This window comes from Neovison vison, chromosome 14 (genome assembly GCF_020171115.1).
Source record: "Neovison vison isolate M4711 chromosome 14, ASM_NN_V1, whole genome shotgun sequence".
NCBI lineage: Eukaryota > Metazoa > Chordata > Mammalia > Carnivora > Mustelidae > Neogale > Neogale vison.
Window position 1 is genome coordinate 10,234,742 of NC_058104.1, and position 16,400 is coordinate 10,251,141.

A 16,400-nucleotide genomic window follows, 5' to 3' on the forward strand; every position below is an offset into this window, starting at 1 on the left:
AGGAAGAGGAAGGTGAACCGTGAGTCGGGGCCGATGCATGGCGGGAGCAGCAGCGGTCGATGACAGCCTTGACTAATGAGCGCTTGGTGTCCTCCGGGTCCTCCTCACGGCTCCCCTCACCCCCCCGCCCCGCTTACCAAGGCTCGCGACGAGGCGTGTGGCCGCAGGCGCCTGCGGAGGTCAGTTAGGGCCGGTGTGGCCGGAGCGGCCGGGAGGGACCCTCGGAGGACGGCGGCCTCGCCGGTCCGCTCCCAGGCGTGCGGCCTTTGTCTCGTGGTGTTTCGGGGGCTGCTCCCGGCCTCAGCGGAGCTTTTCTTCCTTTGTCAGGTTTTCCTTGGGAGCGCGTCCCCCGTCCTTAGCCTTTCTTTGCTCGTCCCAAAAATGGTGGCGTCACTGACTGCTTCTGGTTTTGGCAGCTGGTAAACCGTTTAACAGTGTCTCGGGCTCCGATGATATTTCGTTCTTAAAAATGTGCGTGCCTTCGATCGAGCGGACTCGGTGCAGTGCTTTCGCCTCAGAGCAAGTGGTGTGAGAGGATCCGTTGGTCCCCAAATGTCGGTGTTTGCTGCGCCTCAGGCGGGGCCCTTCCGGTAATAGCTCGAACGCTAGCGGCCGACCCGAGGCCCCGCGACCTGTCGACTCTTTACTGTGTGTGGTACCGGCCCCTTGCCATGTTAGGGGTTTGAATCCGTGTCGAGGGGACTCTCCAGGCTGCAACGTACAAGAAAGGTGCAAACATGAAATGCATGTTGCTTGTTTCGGGGGGCCTCGTTTGGCTAACTGAAAAATTCAATCGAAAAACAAACCAACACACCTCATTGGCCCTTGGAAAAATCTGCACTTTTTTTTTTTCCCTTGTGCGGGGCAAACTTGGCATTTTGGTCTTGGTTTTTTTTCCCTTTTGAATCCCCCATAATGCATTATGTTTGCCCTTCCTTGTAGGGTCAGCCAGGAGAAAAGGGAAAGACCAGCCTGAGAGTCGGCGTCCTGGACCCTTGCCGGCCTCCCCTCCTCCTCAGTTGTCCCGCAACACGGGGGAGCAGGCTTCCAATACTAATGGTACACACCAGTTCTCACCAGCGGGGTTAACGCAAGACTTTTTCAGCTCATCCCTGGCAAGCCCCAGCCTACCCCTGGCTTCTTCGGGAAAATTTGCACTAAACTCCCTCCTCCAACGACAGCTCATGCAGTCCTTCTACTCCAAGGCCATACAGGAAGCAGGAAGCACAAGCATGATTTTTTCAACAGGTCCATACAGCACAAACTCCATATCTTCCCAAAGTCCATTACAACAGAGCCCAGATGTAAATGGCATGGCCCCGTCTCCCAGCCAGTCAGAAAGCGCTGGGAGCGTCTCCGAGGGCGAGGAGATAGACACGGCCGAAATCGCCCGGCAGGTGAAGGAACAGTTGATCAAGCACAATATCGGACAGCGCATTTTCGGACACTATGTCTTGGGACTGTCTCAAGGGTCCGTGAGCGAGATTCTGGCCCGGCCCAAGCCGTGGAATAAACTGACCGTTCGCGGCAAGGAGCCCTTTCACAAGATGAAGCAGTTCCTCTCGGACGAGCAGAACATCTTGGCTCTTCGCAGCATCCAAGGCAGACAAAGAGGTGAGAGGCTCTCGGGGGCCGGCGCCAGCGTGGGAGCCCGGTCAGGGCTGTGCGTGTGCGTGTGCGTGTCTGTGTCCGTGTGCGTGTGCGTGTGCGCGCGCGGCAGAACATTTGCGCATCACATCAGGTAAAGTTCTCTTGAGTCTTGCCATCTCTAGGGGCCGAGGGTCGGCAGGCGTGAGCCAGAGCCCGTAGATTGGGGCAGGGGGGGTGCGGGGGGGGCCTGGCCTCTGACCCCCGCTGAGCACCTCGCATATAGGAGACCCAGAACCTCACCGAATCAGACAGCATCACACCCCGTACACACATCCCAGCGGGTGTAATGTCCAGTGGTCCGACGGGCCGCGGGTACCGGCCTCACGTGAGAGAAGCCCTCTGGTGGCATCCGGCCCTAGGGCCGCGGCAGCAGCAGCCGGGGTCAGGCCTGGGCGGAGCGTATCAGCCACGTGTCCTCTCCTCTTCCCCGCACCCACAAGGGAACGTGTCCTGTGGCCGGCTTCCCTCCCGGTGCTGGCCTCTGTCAGCCATTTGTGCAGCCCCGTGAGCCAAACACGCCTCCTGGAGAAAGACGCGTGAAAGTTTCATTGAGACAGCCTTCCTGCCCCACACTCCCCCAAAAGAGCAGAAGTCCGTTCGCGTCCCTGATTGAGAGAATCCCCTCCCTCTTGAATGACGGGGTTCGTTCTGCTAAACCAGCAGTGGTAGAGAGGCGTAGATCTTACCAGACGCATTTGAAACACGACAAACGGAGGAGGGAGCCGTTCAAACGGCGTCGATTTGCACAAAGCACATCGAGCTCTCTCTGGCGATGTTTACTGAAATCGACTGTCTTTGGATGATTAATGTGAGCTTTGTTCCGGGGGCTGGTGGGCCATGCGCTTGGCAGCAGGCGGTGCTCCCTCCGTTGGACCCTCATGGCGTCGGTGCCGTGGGCCACTCTTTAGGTCTGTCTGATCTTCCGCAGCAGAGCCGTGGCCTCTGCAGGCCGGCTGGCCAGGGAGGGGCCTCTCAGAAGTTTCTGGTTAACTCCCGCGTCGCACAGGAAGCCCTGAGCCCTTTCTGTAGTGACAGGCGGCTCAGATGTCATGTCGCACAGCCCATATCGTCAACACCACCATCCCCCTGATTGTTTTGTTCTTACCACACTTGTTTTTCAACAGAGAACCCAGGCCAGAGCCTGAACAGACTATTTCAGGAAGTACCGAAACGAAGAAATGGGTCCGAAGGTATGTCGCAGGCAGGTGTTTTTCTTTGCAGTTAGTAACACCTAGGAAGCAGCATGTCCTTAGCTGTGCATTTGGGTTAAAAACTGTGCAGTGTGATTCTGGCCTGGAACCTGATGGAAAAACAGCTAGTAAGTATGAAACAGAGCACGGGCCCAAGGACGTACAGTCCCTTCCTCCTGAGCTGCCCGCGCTCTGCCGGGTGCGGAAGAGGCCAGGAGAGAAAGCGCCCCTAAGAATCAGTGCCCCAGTGCCATCCCAGCCCCCATTCAGGTGCAAATTACACCCCTCCTTTCTCAGAAGCGGGCAAGAGCGTAACAGTCATCGCTCTGAGAAAAATCAGATGGCTGAGTCAGGTGACATGCTGCTGCTTCCTTGTACTTCCTTTAAACTCTGAACTGGGTTAAAGGTGCTACAGAACGAACAAATTCCAGCGAACTCCACACGTGGTCGGTTCTCCTCTGGGCCCCCCCTGAGCTCCTTGGTGCTGCATCTTGAAAGGGGCTTGGCCCCCGTGGTCTGCTTGTTTTGCAATGGTTTGGTGTAGCGGCGCATACTTAGAAGGCAGTGGAGAAGTCAGATATGCTCTGTGGAAGGCTTCCAGAAGGAGCCGGGGCCAGCCCCCCGGGCCTCCGTAGCTTCCGTGCGTCCGTGCATGTGGCTACTCTGCAGAGCGCCACCCTGTGACCAAGAGACTGAGGTCTCGTCCTCGATGGAGCCGTGCAGGCTCCTCGCCTCATTCATAAATTTTTGAAAGATGGCATGTGATCCTAGAGCCGAAACGGGAAGCCTTCATCCTCTTCACCTTGTATGTGCCCTTGACCGATAGGTCATCCACCTCGACCCTCCACCCACCTCTCCCATCGTTTCTTTTTGGTGGGGGGACACCAGTGTCCCAACAGACGTGCAGAACCTCGAGCACGGTCCCAGGCCAAAGCGATTGTTGGGGCCCCTTTTAAACAACTCGCAAACACCAGTGCCTTTTTTGGGCCTTCCTCCGGTTTCGCGCCGGAGTGGGTTGGCCTGCTCTCCCTGGTCCCGCCCCACGGGTGCTGTCCAGTTGGGGTCAGTGGGAGAGCTCGTCCCGCTGGCCACCAGGTAGATTCCGCAGGAAGCCCTTCCTGCCCGGGGCCGTGGCGTGGCACGCTCCGCAGGTACGGCTCAGCGGGAGGCCACGCCTGCCTCCCTAACCTTCATCGGCCTCGGCTCGGCTCGGGAGCCTCTGATCAGAATGACCTCTTCGCGCAGCACTGATTTTGTGTTTGGCTGTTTGCTTCACCATCGGCGGCTCTGATATCATGGGTGTGGCTTCTTCCCGCAGGTAACATCACGACCCGGATCCGAGCCTCCGATTCCGGATCCGACGAAGCAATCAAGTCCATCCTGGAACAAGCCAAAAGGGAGCTGCAGGTGCAGAAAACGGGTACGGAATCTGCTACTCTGACCACTGTCTTCCAGGCTTAATTAGAAGAATTGTCATGAGTGTTGTGCTTCGCGGTAATTAACTTAAAAAAAAAAAAAAAAAACCCCACGCAGTAGAAGGTGTGTTTTCAAGCTTTTAGGCAAGTGCAGAAGGGAGCAGGTCTGCGTGATCTCCATCTTCCTGTAGTTACCCGTCTTTTTATCAGGCCACGTCCTAGTATTGACTCAAGAAGGGCACCCCTGGCCTGGACAGTCCCTGACTTACGTGGACAGGCAGTGTGTGTCTCGTTTCCTTCTCCGGATGCCACAGGGGCTTTGTTACTCAGATACGTCCTTGACTAAACCCTGAAAGAGAACGGGTGCAAAGTCAGTCCCGAGCTGCTTTTCAGAATGAACGTGGCCGAGCGGGAGGTTGTAGTGGGCAGAGGTCCGGCTCTGCGGTCCGGTGGCCTCCCTGAGAGCTGCCTCGTCCGGCGGGGGAGAGCTCCCACGCTTGGGGGTGCTGACTGTGAGGCACACCGGCTGTAGATTCGGCTCAGACCTGCTGCCAGGAGGAGACCCGAGCGCCTGGGTTCTCGCTCTGGGGTGCGGCATGTGGGCACACACCGGCCCCGTACCCGTGAGGCCCCTGTCTGCGGAGCCGCTCGCCCGCGGACCTGGGCGCAGGGCTCCCTCCAGGCCACCACCCGGGCCCTCCCCCCAGGCCAGCCCACTCGCGCGTGATTCATTCGGTGCGAGCCCGGAGCTCCCTTCTGGGGACCAGGCCTGGGTTGGCAGTTTTACCGCCCCTGTCCTATCTAGACTCGGTCCTCCCCCTTGCCCTGAAAGACACATACTGTTCTCCCTCCCGCTGATTCTCAGACTCGGGCTCCGAGTGAGAACGCTGTGCTCAGACTTGTTAAACGGCAGGTCCTGGGTGGCAAACCGGGTCTCTCGGCTCTTGTCCCGGCACCTGCCCCTCTGCCACCATCTGCCTCCTCACAGGGACCCTAGGGCACCTGGTGGGAGACTGTCCTGTGAGGCCTCAGGCCTGACGCTGGGGGAACCTTCCATGTGGCGTAGCTCGTCCTCGCCAGACCAGAGCTGACTTGCAAGCCAGGCCCTCCCCCGGGTGGCTGAACAAAGAAGCTTGGCCAGACACCCTGATGGGGTGGGAGGCAGCCCCGAATCGAGAGCAGAAAGGCCCAGTTTCTCCTGCAGAGCAGTGGGGTTCCGCCTGCACCCTGAGGGTGCTGTGGAGATCACGTGGGTCCGAGAAGTGGGGCCTCTGGTCACCCAGTGAAACCAAGGCCTCAAGAGGCCTAAAAGGTTGTCCCTGTTGCTTGAAGGGTTTTTTAAACTCATTCAAGGCGGATGAAGAGCTGGCTTGTGCGATTCCCTCCCCCGGACGCGAAGGTGTCTGCGGGCGGGAGCCTTCAGCCTGCGCGGCTCAGCCAGGGCCTCGCTCCTCGGTTTCCCGGGGGCTGGGGCCTGGGCACATGCATTTTAACAAGCCCAGCGGGTGATTCTGGGGCAGAGCCCTCAGTAAGAGTCCTCGATCCAACCCATCACCCGTCCCAAGCTCACAGAGGGGCATCCTGAGGCCTAGCCATCCCCTGTGACTCCCCCAAGGTCACAGCCCCGGCTTCCCGGGCCAAGGCCTGGCCACTGTTGGTGGCCACGCCACGGTCACCTGCCCGGGGAGGAGGAAATGTGAGGCAGCCCAGGCACACCGTGTCTCACTGGAGACTCCGGTCTCTCGCTGCAACCGTTAGCAGAAATTCTGTTCCTAAAGGTTGACACGACCACTACAGTCTTGGAATTTAGCACACGAGAATTTTGTTTAGAAATCCTCAGGGATGATGGCGTGTCCCCGGGTGCTTGCCTGTTGCCCTCTTCCCCAACACTCGGGGATAATGAACCCTTTTAGATGGTGTGAGGTAAAGGCCAGCGGGTCTCAGAGAGGTGACGTTAGTCCATCTGGCCCTGCCCAGACAGGAAGCTCGCGGGGTCCCCTGCCCGAGGAAACGGTGGCAGAGAAGGGCAGCTTGGTTCTCCCGGAGAATCCGCATTTTGTGGGAGGCCCCGTTAGAAGGAAGCGGAGGGAAAGCAGCGAGTTCCCAACCGCAGGGGGCGAGCCGGCCACCATCTCACATCTGTGTTTGCTCCGTGCAGCAGAGCCGGCCCAGCCTTCGTCCACGGCCGGCAGCGGGAGCTCCGACGACGCCATCCGCTCCATCCTGCAGCAGGCCCGCCGCGAAATGGAGGCCCAGCAGGCCGCCCTCGACCCCGCCTTAAAGCCCGCGCCACTGTCCCAGGCGGACCTCGCCATCCTGACCCCCAAGTTGATACCTTCCTCGCCCATGTCGTCCGTGTCCAGCTACCCTCCGCTCGCCCTCTCCTTGAAGAAGCCCCCCTCCGCCCCCGATGCCGGCGCCGCCGCTCTGCCCAACCCCCCGGCCCTCAAAAAGGAGTCCCAGGACGCACCCGGGCTGGACCTCCAGGGAGCGGCCGAGTCTGCCCAGGGGGTCCTGAGACACGTGAAGAGCGAGCTAGGCCGCGGCGGCGTGTGGAAGGACCACTGGTGGAGCCCCGTCCAGCCCGAGCGCAAGGGCACCGCGCCCCCCGAGGACACCAAGTCGGAAGACACGGGCGGCGCAAAGGAGAAAGGTGGCAGCAGCCAGCCGCGGGCCGAGCGCAGCCAGCTCCAGGGACCCTCGTCGTCGGAGTACTGGAAGGAGTGGCCCAGCGCCGAGTCGCCGTACTCCCAGAGCTCGGAGCTGAGCCTCACCGGGGCCAGCCGCAGCGAGACGCCCCAGAACAGCCCCCTGCCCTCCTCCCCGATCGTGCCCATGTCCAAGCCCGCCAAGCCCTCGGTGCCTCCGCTGACCCCGGAGCAGTACGAGATCTACATGTACCAGGAGGTGGACACCATCGAGCTCACCCGGCAGGTGAAGGAGAAGCTGGCCAAGAACGGCATCTGTCAGAGGATCTTCGGGGAGAAGGTAAGGGGCTGGGTTCCGGGCCCTGGCTTTGCCCCTCGCTCTGGAGGACGTGGCCGTCGCCCCTGTGCTGAGCCGCGGAGCAGAAAGGCTCGTCCACCCCCAGACTTCCGGAGGGGCTGGCCGGCGAATGTTCCATCTGCCGTGTCCCCGGCTGGGGCGAGACTCTGGGCTAGGCCCCGCCACCCCCCACGCTCCTTTCCGCTCCCGGTGACGCTAATGTCGCCGCTCGACGGAAAATGGAAGTGACACTCAGGGAGGTCAGCTGTAGCCCCCCAGGTGGCCGGTGGCTGAGTTCAAGTCCCACCTCTGCCAGATAGGGCCCAGGCGCACCTCCACAGGCTTTTTTTTTTTTGGCCAAAAAAGATCTGAGCCCATAGGGAGCCCCCCAGTGTGCAGAGACGCAAAAGGCACAAGAGAGGAAAATCTCGTGTCACGTGATAGGCATAATCAGTCGTACCTTCTCATAATTCCGAATAATCATAATAATAATCATAATCTGTTCAGCCAGACTGGTGAAACAACCTGCCCAGAATCCATCGCCCAGGCGGCGGGGGCCATGCCCGCAGCTGGCCCCAGGAGCCCCCTTTTGCACGTCTTACCTCCCTGGCTCCTGAAAGCACAACAATTCGTGAATGAGCCCCCAGACCCTTTCTGTTCTTGGCACTTCCTGGTAACAGACTCAGAATAATGGGGATTTACCGGGCATGTAAAGCAGAAGATAAACATAATAACTCAGCGTCATTTCCTAGCATCGTGAGAAGCCCTCCGCTCCCCTAAAAGGCAGGGGGGCACATGGCAGGGTCAGCAGTGGCCTCTGATGGGGCCCCACGCGGGGTCTCCCTCCCTCCCCCCTGCCCCGTGTCCCCTCCAGCCCCGCACTGTCCTGCCTTCCCGTCAGCGTTTGCAACGTCCCAAGCCTCGGAGCCTTACAGTATCTCAACGGTGATCTCTTTGTCCTGATTTTGCAAAAGGTGATGGGGTGGAGAGAAGTGAGGCTGAGAATTTAAAGTCCCTTGAAATTTCTAGTTCAGTGTTGTAAAAATATCATGGGAGAACATTTAAATAGACATTTGTGCTCATGCCTTAAATTTAGCAGAGACTTAATAGCGTTGAACTTGTTTGGCCCGTGAGTGCAGTTTATTCTGGAACTTGAGAACTTTTCAAAAGAGTGATCGAATGCAGCCCCTAAATATCTCTGGGCTGCATCTGTGTCCTGTGGGGGGTGTTTGTGCCCATACATATGTATGGCCATATGTGAGCGTTCGAGAAAACTCGGGCATGTACGTGCAACTTGTCGGTCGTCTGCAGGGAGTCTCACTCCCGGGCTGGTGCCCCCATTGCCGCCGGCTCACCTCTGGGCCCCCACTGCAGAGCAGGGCGTGGTCAGAGAGAGCGGACCTCTCCAAAGGCCAGCCTGGCCCGGCGCCCCAAGGACGACCAGCCTCCCACATCCCGCCAGCATCCGCTGCTCTGGCCGCCAAAGGGGTCCTTGGCCCCCCCGGCACCTCTGCCTTTCTTGGCGCCCCCAGAGAGCAAGATGGCTTCAATGCTGCCTCCTCAGGGTGTCGGGATGAGAGCCCCGTGGCCTCAGCAGGATTGAGGCCCCTGGCGACATCCTGTTCCCGCTCCCCGGGAGCAGAAAGCTAGGACATGAATGCCCCCTTGCCAGGGCAATGCCCCCTCGTGACCCTGAAAAGTTTATTCCCCCACCCCAGGCTGGGGCCCTCCACCAGGCCCAGGGGTTGGGTGGGAGCGGGGAGAACGCGGTCTGTGCTCAGCCCCAAAACGCACACTGGGTGTCGCCCATCTCGGCCTCGTGGTACATCCCGCCCCTGATGCCGTGTCTTTGATGGCCACTCCAGGTCCTAGGCCTGTCCCAGGGCAGCGTCAGTGACATGCTGTCCCGGCCAAAGCCTTGGAGCAAGCTGACGCAGAAAGGCCGCGAACCCTTCATCCGGATGCAGCTGTGGCTCAACGGCGAGCTGGGCCAGGGTGTCCTGCCCGTGCAGGGACAGCAGCAAGGGCCAGGTAAGGACAGCGCCGGCCAGAGCGCCTACGGGGCGGGGGGAGGGGAAGTGCACCCAGGAGGCTGCCAGCTGAGTCCTCAGTGGTCGCTGGTGCCCGGAGGCCGTGAACTGTCCCCTTCCTCCTCCACCTGTCGCCTTGGGACTGACGGCAGCTTTTAGGGGAGAGAAGATCGTGCCTCGCTCATTTTATAAGCAGCGGGAAATGAGTTACTAATTAAGAAAATGCTGTTGATACATAAATACAAGTAAAAGTCAAGTAGCTAAATCAGGGAATCAGGAGAGAAAATCAGCGAAAGACACAGAGGTGGAAGACAGCACGGCTCTGGCTTCCACCTGCCCCCGCCGGGAGGTCCCGGCTCTCTCCCGGCAGAGCTGTGCCTGCCTGCACGGGCCCCGAATTCGGGCCCCCCCGGAAGGAGTGGGACCTTCGGGGCCCTTACGCTGTCCCGCATTCCACTGGGCTGGGTGCATTAGGAAGCTCTAAGCGCTGCGGCTTGTTTCCTCATCTAATTGTCACCCTTGTCTTATTCAGTTCTCCATTCTGTGACGTCACTACAGGACCCCCTGCAGCAGGGCTGTGTGAGCTCAGGTAAGCAGCTGATTTCTGTTGTTTGGTGTGAAATACTTGCGTCCCCTGTATGTATGTTTCCCTGTCCGCTGGTCTGGTGGATCCCTGGTGCTGGCTCCGGCAGGGCTGAAAATGCTCTATCCTGTTGGCATGCTAGGTTCACGTGGTCCTACATCCTAATGGAGATGGGGAGAGTCGGCAGGCGAGCAGGGGTTTCCTCCAGCATGTTCCTGCTCGCCACCAAAGTCTTTGACCCGGCTGTGGCTTCTGGTGCTCGGGTCTGGGGGCTGGGGTCCGAGCCAGAGACAGATTCTCTACCCAGAGGGCTTCTGGATGAATAGGAGGGGACAGGATCAGATGCGCGATGTTCCCCCAGCAGAGTCATGGTGGGGAGAAGTTCAGTCCATTTGGAAGAACTTGGGGCCACCTTCAAGCGAGAAGGCTAGGGAAGAAGGACACAGCAGGCAGGGTCACATAAAGGAGCCAGCCGAGGGCCGCTGGGAACCGTTCGGGGTGTGACTGGATACAGACCCGCTGATGCCCGGGAGCTCGGGGCTGAGGATGCGAATCCAGCCTGGTGGCGGGGGCGGGTGGGGGGCCTGGAGCGCCCGCCGACTGGGACACTGGTGGTTGCTTACTGGCGTCTGAAGCCCCGAGGTCTCAGAGGCGACGTTCCTGCCCTGCAGACCCCTCGCACGGCGCTGTGCTCCCCAACCCCCTTGCGTGTCCTCCGCACACTCCCGCCGGTGCAGAGCTCGGCTCACCCGGCTTCCAGGCACAGCCGGCATCTTGAGCTGTTCCTCGTTTTTCCTTTACTTTTCTAAACATGTTGATTAGTCTCCATATCCCATTGATTCATTGGAAACACAAACAAAGCTAAGTGAGGAGCGCGAAGCCCGCCAGCCTGCTGCAAATTTCACGAGGGAAAACGTGTGTAGCGCGGGGAACAGCTGGCCGGCAGCGGCCGCTACCGCTGGGAGATGCCAAACCATGCACAGATGCAGCGACCGGCCGCTGGTGGCACAGTGCCCAGCGGAGTCGCGCATGGGGTGTCCCTGTGTGCTTTTGACCCAGGTCGGGGCAGGAGGCTGCCTTGTACCCAAATGGTCAGTCTCCTCTGCTGGGCATCTAACTGGCGCGGTTGTCCGCCCTCAGAAGGATCCCAGGTTCTTCCTTCTCGCGTCATTTGCGGGTCGGGCAGTGTCACTGGCAAGCCCCGGAGGACTCACCCGGCCCCGGCGCCCCTTCCAGATGCGGCAGGGCAAGTGGTGCCCAGAGCTGTTTGCGCCTGAGCTTTGCAGACGCTTGCACGGAAAATCGGCCCTGCCTCTTGCTCCCATGGAGAGCTGGCCTCCCACTGAGCCCTCCGAGAGCATTTCCTGCCCCACGGGAGTCAGGACCAAACGTGGCAGGATGTGATCAAAATCACTTGCTCCTAAGTAAAACGGGAAACCTGCAATTCCAGGTCCGTTATGATCGATGCCCAAATCTTCTCTATGCGCGAACAAATCCTTAAAAAGAATGGCCTTCCGCTCTTTCTCGTACGGCAGGTCGTTGGTACCGTGCTGGACTTCCATTGTCCGTCGTCACGTTCCCAACGTAGGAAAACCACGGGCTCCTCGGAGGGCCGTTAATGGTATTTGTAAGGTATAGAATAAGGCGATGCGTGGAACTCTTGGAAGGTCTGCAGATTGGCAGAGGCAGGGAGCCCCTAGGTTAAAGTGAGCACTGAAGAACTTTCCAGTGGTTTCCGTGAAGATGGGGCAGGTGGGCCTCTCCCCGTGTCACCTCAGCCAGACGAAGACGGACTGCAGACCATTCCCCCCACCCATGCACGTTGTCAGCCAGCAATAGGGAAACTGTGGACATAGTAGTCATGGTGATTGTGGAAAGAAATGGAAAAATATTTCATATATTCTAGAAAAATATAATTTTTAAAGGTTTATTTATTTTAGAGAGTGCATACATATGCATGGGGAGGGGAGGGGGCAGAGGAAGAAGGAGAATGTCCAGCAGCCTCCCCACCCGGTGCAGAGCCCCATGCGAGGCTCGATCCCGGGACCCTACGATCATGACCTGAGCCCAGAGAGTCAGACGCTCAACCGACCAAGCCACCCAGATGCCCCTAAATTCTTTTAATATCGTGATGGTAGCTAAGCCAAAATGTTTCTCTGGATCGGCAAAGACTAGAAAGTGCTTGTCGGAACGAGAAGGACGATTATCACGGTGGCAGGAGTGTTTCTTCACTATCCGTGTTATCCTTTCAAGAGCATTTCTAAAAATCAAAGTCGCTGAGCTCTTCAGTATATGGAATTTAGATGTGAAGAACAGAATCATTTTATGATTGTGACTACTGGTAATTCACTGGGATGGATGCCCAGAGGAGAGTCCAGAATCTTCCCCAACCGAGTAGAGAATCAGGGTGTCTCTGAGGAAGGCTTCAGTGACGCTGCCCCAAAGGCACGGTCATGAAGGCCCCGGTTCTAGGATTTCCCCAGGGTTCTGGTTCTCTGTCCTCACCATGGCTACCACGGAATCCTTCCAACATGCCCCGCGGACCTAGAAAGATGCTGTCCTCAGTGGTGGCTCCGTGAGGGCTGGTGGCAGCAGAAGGATTACCCCAACCCCGTCCTGAACACCGGCGAGAAACGCTCAGCGTGTGAGCCTCCGGGCCTCCGAGCTGGCCTGGCGGTGAGGGGCGTCCCAAGCGCGGAAGGCCTCTGGGACACCGGCCTGTCCATAGCCGTTCAGTGAGGGAGATACGTCTCAGAGCGGAGAACGCGTGGGCCTGTGAAGGGCTCTGTGCTCCGTTACCATGGCGATGATGCCCGCGGGTGGAGTGTGGCCTCACTCATCCGAGCCGCAGACTGCTGACGCGGGAATCCGTTTGCCTCACTACAGAATCCCCGTCTGCCTCTTCCTGCCCGGCGCTGTCGCCCCCAGGGTCTCTGTTTCCCTTAACAATCTGTATCGTTAAGCTTGTTGGTGAGTTTCACAGCGAGAGAGAGACCGAACTTTGAAACCCATCACCAGTTCCTCTCGGTGACCGGAACCATTCCCGAATGTTCCTTGGATGAGCTGAGCATTGGGGTGATAGCTTTGGGCCTTCAGGAAGCTTGATGCCCTCTACTGCTGGCGACCTGTGCGTTTTCTCGGAAGCTGTGGGGGCCTTGATGAAGGGTCAGGAAAGCGGGGGGTTCCGTGCCAATCACATGAGTATCTTTAAAAAAGAAGGGGCTGTGGGGCTTAAAGGCCAGAACTTCAGATCGTGCTCGTGAATGTGTTTCCAGGCAGCCCAGCCCTCCGCAAACATTTCTGAGCCGGCTTCTTTCAATGTGGCCAGTGTCTCGGCGAGGGGCGTCGCCAGCTCCATCCAGGGTCGTCTTTGATCGAATAGGGCAGGCGTGCTTGAAGGTGGATTGGCGGGGAGGCCTTTGGGGATAGGCTCTCCGCGTCTTCCTTCTGCCCCGGGTATGGCGCATCAGCCAACCTCACAGTGCCTAGCAATCGTGGTGCTCTGGGGAAGCCAGGAAAGCGCTTACGGGAGGAGAGGGGGGACCCTGTATGGCTGGTCTTCTTGGAGTGGGGCCTGCCGTCCAAGCTTACCGGGCAACCGGCTTTATTAAAGGGAAGAAAACCTTGAGCTTCGAGGAAGGGGGTTGCGAGCGTGCCCACGGATCGCTAGGTAGGTAGGTAGGTCCATGCCTACATCACTAGGTAGATAGGCTCCAGGAAGCCACTGGATTTTTTTTTTTTTCCATTTTCCTTCCTTGAAGCTCATTTCGTATTCACAGTTCCTTGGTGTGATTAATCTTTTTGCCCCAAGGGAAGGAAAGAGACAAGAGACGATCTAAAAGGGGCAGAAATAAAAGAGCTGGGTTGGGGGGTTTGGTAGCGATTTTCCTGGATGCGATGTTAGTCATTACATTCCAGAGGACAGTGCGCTCCGCTGTGTAACTTTTTAAGAGGAGAGCATTTGGGTACTGGAGCTAACAAGCTTCCGGCCTGGCCTCCAATGGATTATTGCAGACGCTAAACAAAAGGACGGCCCAGCCTCCTCAGATGAATTCTAGAACATCCAGCTTTTTTCCCAGTGTTGTATCAGTGGGGAGCTGTGGGTTCCAAGTCTTCTCCACCCCGCCCCCCGTGGAGAATTCCATGGCTCCGTGTCCCTGTTCTCAGCATGGCATCAGATGCCTCTGGAGGGGACAGCTGTGACAGCGTCTTGAACGTGGGTGGTCTCACATGTGCGCCCTCACTGACACCACGGCCGCGGGCTGGGTGCCGTACATGGCCTCGGGCACCCCGGAGAGTCCCGCGGCCGCAGTCCCTGGTGAGGGACAGGCTGACATTCCTTTGTGATATGCATAATGACTCTCGTTTCGTGCCCATGAGATGACCGGGAAAGTATGTGCAGGGTTAGTGCTTTGAACTCAGCTATCGGATTCTCATGCAGGCATTTGGGTAGCCTGGTAATAGGAAGGGGAGGGGCTGGGCGCACCCCCCAGAAGATTCCGTGGCCCTGTCTGAAACTCATTGTCTGGCACATTAGACCAGATTTGATTTGGGGTTTTTTTCCCCTTTTGGCGGGGGGGTGGGGGGGTGGGGGGATCTTCTTTATTTATTTATTTATTTATTTGAGAGAGAGAACATGCTGAGCAGGGGGAAGGAGCAGAGGGAGAAGCAGGCTGAGCAGGGAGCCCATCTTGGGGCTCGATCCCAAAGGCAGACACTTAACTGAGCCACCCGGGCGCCCCCTTTCCTTCTCATCAGAATAAATCAATCAGCGATAGTAACCGCTGGTTCTCTCCCGAGAGAGTTACTCTCTAACTCCTGAAGAGATGTGTATATAACTGACTTAGACCTAGTCTCAGACAACAGAGAGACAAAAGAGAATTCTGGAAGGCCGCAGGTAAACTAGCACGTGCCCTTCCCCGAGCGGGACGGCTGCCGGCCCCCAGGGGTCGTGGGGCTCAGCCTTGCGCTCCCACTTGTCGTCGCCAGGGTGCGGGGACATGGTGGCCCGCAGAACAGAGTGTTTGTTCGTTTCTTTTCTTTCTTGGTTGAAACCTGCGTTAAGGTGCTCTCATTGTATCAAGAATGCCATAATAAAGAAATGACTGTCTTCCGTACGGTCAGAAAAGACAGGTTTCTGGATGCAGGCACAGCCTCCCTTCCCGTGGTCTGTCGTCGGGCGTGTGTGGGTGCAGGCCCCGCGGCACTAAGGGAGTCCCAAGGGGGGGCCGAGCCGGGAAGGGCCAAGGTTCCGGGGCGGGGGGGAGGGATATCACAGAGGGAGCTCTGTAGGCGCGAGGTTCGGAGCCGGGAAGAACAGGGCATGGGTGGAACCTTTGGAAAAGGTGAGAAGCGCCTCAGTCAGCTTTTTTATTTTCCTCTTAAAATGACAGTAGGGAGCCCCTGGCGGGCTCAGTTGCTGGTGCGCATGATTCTTGATCTCGGGGCTCTGGGTTTGACCCCCACTTGGGGCATAGAGATTACTTAAAATATTTTTTTAAAATAATAATAATAAAATGACAGGAAGAAAGTGGGTTTTGGGAGAATTTTGTCTTTCCTCTGTGTAGCTGAAGTCACTGTGCTGCCTGGAGGCCGTACAGGAGGGAGAAAAGCACAGACGCGGGAGGGATCAAGGCTCCTTGCTCTTTCTGGGTGACCTTGGCGACCTGTCCCCTGGCGGTGCTGGGCCTGGGAAGCCAGTCTGCTGCCTCTCGTCTCCGTGCTTCTTCCCCCGCCGGTCGTTCTTTCTGGAAAGAAGGTGAGCCTGAGGAGTGTGTGCTCCAGAACCAGCCAGGCCTGAGGCCCCTGGGCAAGGTACAACTCAGGAACTTCCCACCAGGGCCTAGAAAATTCCTTGCCCACCTTGGGTGCGGTGCCGTAACTTGCTCTTCCAAGAGTGAGGTGTCTCCCCGTGCGTGCCGGGATGGCCCTGGAAACTGCGCTCTGTGAATTTCCTTCTGATTAATGTCTTTCAGAAATTGTCAACCTTCTCTCAGCCGAGCCCGGGTGAGAAGGGGTTTGGCTGTACTACAGCTAATCCTTCAAGAGTGACAAGATACAGACTGGGGCACAGCAAGCTCATGAGGGCCTCAGAGGGGGGCCCCCTCCCAGCCCACACGCCACGGGACAGGAGCCTGCCCTCTGACAGATTCCCTCGCAGTGTGACTCGTTGGTCCCACCTCCCCCTCATGCTCGGTGCCCACGCTGCTTTTCAGCTCTCGTAGCCCCTGGGACTATCATGGGATTGGTTGCAGCAGACCGGCCCCATGACCCTGAAGCGGCCCCAGTACAACACAGAAGGGCAGGGGAGAGTGGAGGCCCAGCCCCGCCTGCCCTCCCCTGGAACATACTGTGCCTGAAGGCCCCGCACAGGCCTCCCTGGGCAGCTAGCACTGAGCAGGCAGCCTGCTCGGGGTTTGCTCTCAGGCAAGAGATGTCAGCCTCACCGTTCCCGGGAAAGGCTGCTCTGGCATGAAGTGGGATTTGCCACCATGCCGCTACCAAAAAGGAAAAAAAAAAAGGGGGAATTAGAGTAACTCAAAGTAAC

The 16,400-nt window shown here is 58.2% G+C and overlaps 1 protein-coding gene across 8 annotated transcripts in view; it reads left to right on the top strand.

Moving 5' to 3' along the window:
- The window catches only part of CUX1 (cut like homeobox 1), a 354,106-nt gene that overhangs the window by 281,937 nt on the left and 55,769 nt on the right, over nt 1-16,400 (top strand). For 3 of the 8 annotated variants that reach the window (XM_044232791.1, XM_044232788.1, XM_044232787.1), the window contains exons 15-20: nt 943-1,614; nt 2,775-2,840; nt 4,159-4,260; nt 6,414-7,243; nt 9,106-9,271; nt 9,803-9,859. The exons of 3 other annotated variants lie outside the window; for them this stretch is intronic. In XM_044232791.1, coding sequence (XP_044088726.1) covers nt 943-1,614; nt 2,775-2,840; nt 4,159-4,260; nt 6,414-7,243; nt 9,106-9,271; nt 9,803-9,859 — 1,893 coding nt within the window. The remainder of the gene's footprint in view (nt 1-942; nt 1,615-2,774; nt 2,841-4,158; nt 4,261-6,413; nt 7,244-9,105; nt 9,272-9,802; nt 9,860-16,400) is intronic. 2 more of the 8 variants (XM_044232795.1, XM_044232790.1) reach the window with 1 other exon arrangement.